The following is a 3,614-nucleotide window of genomic DNA, read 5'->3' as shown; positions in this document are numbered from 1 at the left end:
TGGTTTACTGGCATGTACTAAAGCTATGTAAAGCCTCATTTGATTAAAGTTCCATTTATGTTCCCCCATTTTTGATGGTTTTTATGTTGTATTCCCTTATAATAATTGATCATGATTACTAAAAAAAACGGTCGCTGTTGTCTTTTACTGTATATTTTGTACTTTTACTTGTGTGTTTTGAGTGTAAGATGCCTACTAAAAAGAGAATCTCCTGGATTTATTAACGTGACGTTATTAATCAATTTAATTGAATTAAATTAAAATACTACACGAATAGCGTCACGACTCACTGCATTAACGATCAGACATACTGTCAGTCTTGCATGTATGAAACAGTCAGGCTGTTTCAAAAAGGCTATGTAGCAGTGAGTGCGTTAATATTACAACAAGCGTGCCTGAGTCTTGACCAGGAAGGGCTCGATTTAATTTGATATCATCACACGGTTAGCCAGTACACATATCAAAGAAACATTTGCCCCGATATTCACGGTGGCATCATGATATTGCACACACACAGCCATCTTACGTAGAAACTCTGTGCGTGTTCATATAACTACAGCTCCACAGTGTATTTGGACACTCAATGACGACCGAACATGCAAACATCCAATGCCTTTCCCCGTGTTGTAAAACCGCGCGTGCGCGAAAACTGGAGTGAGCATCAGCCACATCTAGACCACGCCTACTTCTTCTCTTCGGCTTGTTGGATGCTGCAGAGGCAGAGAGCGTCACGATCGGTAAGCCGCGCATATATAGAGAGAGATGGAGTTGACACGGGGAGTAGAGTTTACAAGTGGCCTCAGTTGGTGCTTGCTCCGGACTCAACCCGATGAATACGCAAAATAAACGGCGCGGGTTGTTCAGCCAGTCACGGTGAAATGCACACCTGATGCAGGGAGGGAAGAGAGAGACGAAGAGAGGCACACTGCATCCTAGTTTTGGATGATGAGCGTACATCGTCATGACGGACTAATCGATCTGATGATAGCGTTGGCAATTTGAATAGCTACCTGAGTGAAATTTTCTTCAGTGCAGTCTACTGTGTGGATTGATACAAAACATTTTTCTTTCGGCAACAACACACCAACGTGTCAAAATGGGAGCTGAACAGTCGGATTGCATCGCTTTCCATGATCTCGGGAACATCACAGATTCCAACCTCCTTGAAGGATGGTTTCGGGACAATATAACCATTGCCATGTTAACAGTGGTTATGCCCATCTTGTTCGTTGTTGGCTTAGCAGGTAACATGGCTTTCCTCTTCGTAATGGTCAGGGTGTCGTGGATGCACACAGTGACCAACTATTACCTGGCTAATCTCGCTGTGGCGGACATCTCCTTTCTGGTTGCTGCGATCGGGGAGAAGATGTGGGGTTACTGGGCCACCCCGATCGAGCTGGACACAGCGTCCTTCATGGGACGCTCGGGATGCATCGCCTTCAACCTCCTCAAGCTAATAACATTCTTTGCGTCGCTATTCCTGGTCACCCTGGTATCGCTTGAACGTTTCTACGCAATCTGTAAGCCCGTTCAACATTGGATGCTAAGCGACAAGGGACGGACGGTCAAACTAGTCGGCGTGTGCTGGCTCCTAGCTCTGATATTCGCATGCTGTCTCGTCCCGGCTAACTCAGACATTCATGTGAATTGCGTCACGTGGCCGAATCTGGAGCGTTTCAGGGGACTCTCCAAGGTGACGGCAACCTGTGTACCGTCCCACGAGTGGATGTTATCCGTCTCGCTAGGCATGCAGACGGTACCCTTCGCCATCGCAATGGTAGGCAACATTTTACTGTACATCGTAATCATTACCAATTTGAACAAGAGAGTCGCGGCGAAGGAGAAGAAGCAGACGACCTCCAGGCAGGGGTCGGCCACCAACGCCCCGGCCCCGCAGACCCAGAGCCACAAGATCAGGAACACGGTGGCCAGAATGCTCATCGTCAACGGCACTCTATTCTTCATATGCCTGGCCCCTTTCCAGTTCGCCTCCTTCGCGAATCTAATACTCAGAGAGCTCAACATTCAAACGTTTGCGCGGGAACACATGACGATCATCTTGGCCGTTTGCCGGACTTTAACGTACCTCAACTCCGTGGTCAACCCCTTCGTGTACACGGTCACTAATAAGAGATACCGGCACGCGTTTTACGTAGCCTTCACCTTCAGTCGGAACGAGCAACGCCAGAGGTACTCCAAAAACACATCAGTCGTCACCACGGACATGTCAACCCGCATGTGAGCACACCCCCACACACACGTCATCCGCTAACACGGTGAGTATGCCTAAACACAGGCGGTGGAAGGAAACAACTTCACCACTGGAGGTCAGTTGGAAACAAACGAGTGAGAGAGATTTGAAAAAAAAGGTGATCAACACGTGGCGGTCAGTTAAACGCCAAACAGACCGAGAAATCCAACGCATTTTCCTGTCGCCCTCCACGCTCTGTAACAAAGAGCTTTACACCATTCATTGGAAACCGACCCGAGGATCGCTGGGCATCTTTCATTTCTCGCATGAAGCGCTCGATAAATCCACTACGAGCGATTTCGTTTCAGATAAGCAAAAAAAAAAAAAAAAAAAAAAAAAAACAGGAGTTACTGATCTCCTGTCTAAGGCTAGTGATCTCGACTCGTGAACCAGTCGAAAGTCGTCGCTTTAAAGATCTCGGCTGATTTTGATATCCTGTTTAATAATGCTAAGAGTTTACCCTTTTCACTCCAGTTAAAGGCACTGGACACTATTGGTAATTACTCAAAAAACATTTTTTTGCATAAAGTTTTACTTGGTAACAGGCAATGGAGGGTTGTTGATAGTATAAAACATTGTGAGAAACGACTCCTTCTTATGTAGCGTTGTTTATAAGAAAGATGTCATTTCTCACTTAAACAATAAGATACTTCAGCTGAAGCCTTTTATTATACATCTGAAAGCACACACATTGTTCTCTTGCAACTTCGATAACCAATTGAGTCCACATTTTCACAGGTTTGTTATTTTATGCTTATTGTTGGGATACACCAAGTGCGAATACTGGTCTTTGACAATTACCAAAGGTGTCCAGTGCCTTTATGAGTATCCCTGTCACTCCACTTCAAACACATGCATGGTCACGTTCGCTCTACAGCTGACAGTACTGACGTCATATTGCTATGGTTTAAACAAATACTATCATGCAACGAGAGAAAAGTGCTCTGTAATCTTTGCATTGCACTTTCCGAAACCAGTGACATGATCAAAATTGGTAATAGACCCACTGTTTTTAAAACAGCGGTCTTTTCTTTTTTAATCGTGCTTGATCTGAAATCTATATGTAACTTGACAAACCAAACCAAGCGACGCAGTGAGTGCATGTGTGTGATAGTAATGTAATTTTGACTCATTGATTTTCTGTTGAGGGTTCGGTCCAATTATAGAAAAAAACGGTTACGTTAAAGGGTGTATTGAATGATTTTGTTTGCAGGTATACACACATTTCGCAGGCAGCCATGACGTTTGCAGTAATGCTTAAGGTATAGTGACGATGCAGTAATGATTAAGGCCGCAGAATAAGCGGACTGTTTGAAAATTTGATTACAAAAATGATCTCTGCTTAGTGTTTGACAATGTGGAG

The 3,614-nt window shown here is 44.7% G+C and overlaps 1 protein-coding gene across 1 annotated transcript; it reads left to right on the top strand.

Moving 5' to 3' along the window:
• Nucleotides 1-758: 758 nt before the first annotated feature.
• On the top strand, nucleotides 759-2,974 carry LOC117294351 (neuropeptides capa receptor-like). The gene has a single exon (XM_033776719.1). The coding sequence runs from the start codon at nucleotides 1,097-1,099 to the stop codon at nucleotides 2,240-2,242; it is 1,146 nt and encodes a 381-aa protein (XP_033632610.1). The 5' UTR covers nucleotides 759-1,096; the 3' UTR covers nucleotides 2,243-2,974.
• The last annotated feature ends 640 nt before the right edge of the window (nucleotides 2,975-3,614 follow it).

The sequence above is a fragment of the Asterias rubens genome, chromosome 9, assembly GCF_902459465.1.
Source record: "Asterias rubens chromosome 9, eAstRub1.3, whole genome shotgun sequence".
In the NCBI taxonomy this organism is placed as follows: Eukaryota; Metazoa; Echinodermata; class Asteroidea; order Forcipulatida; family Asteriidae; genus Asterias; species Asterias rubens.
The sequence above is the reverse complement of the archived record's forward strand: the minus strand, read 5'-3'. Positions and strand labels throughout refer to the sequence as shown.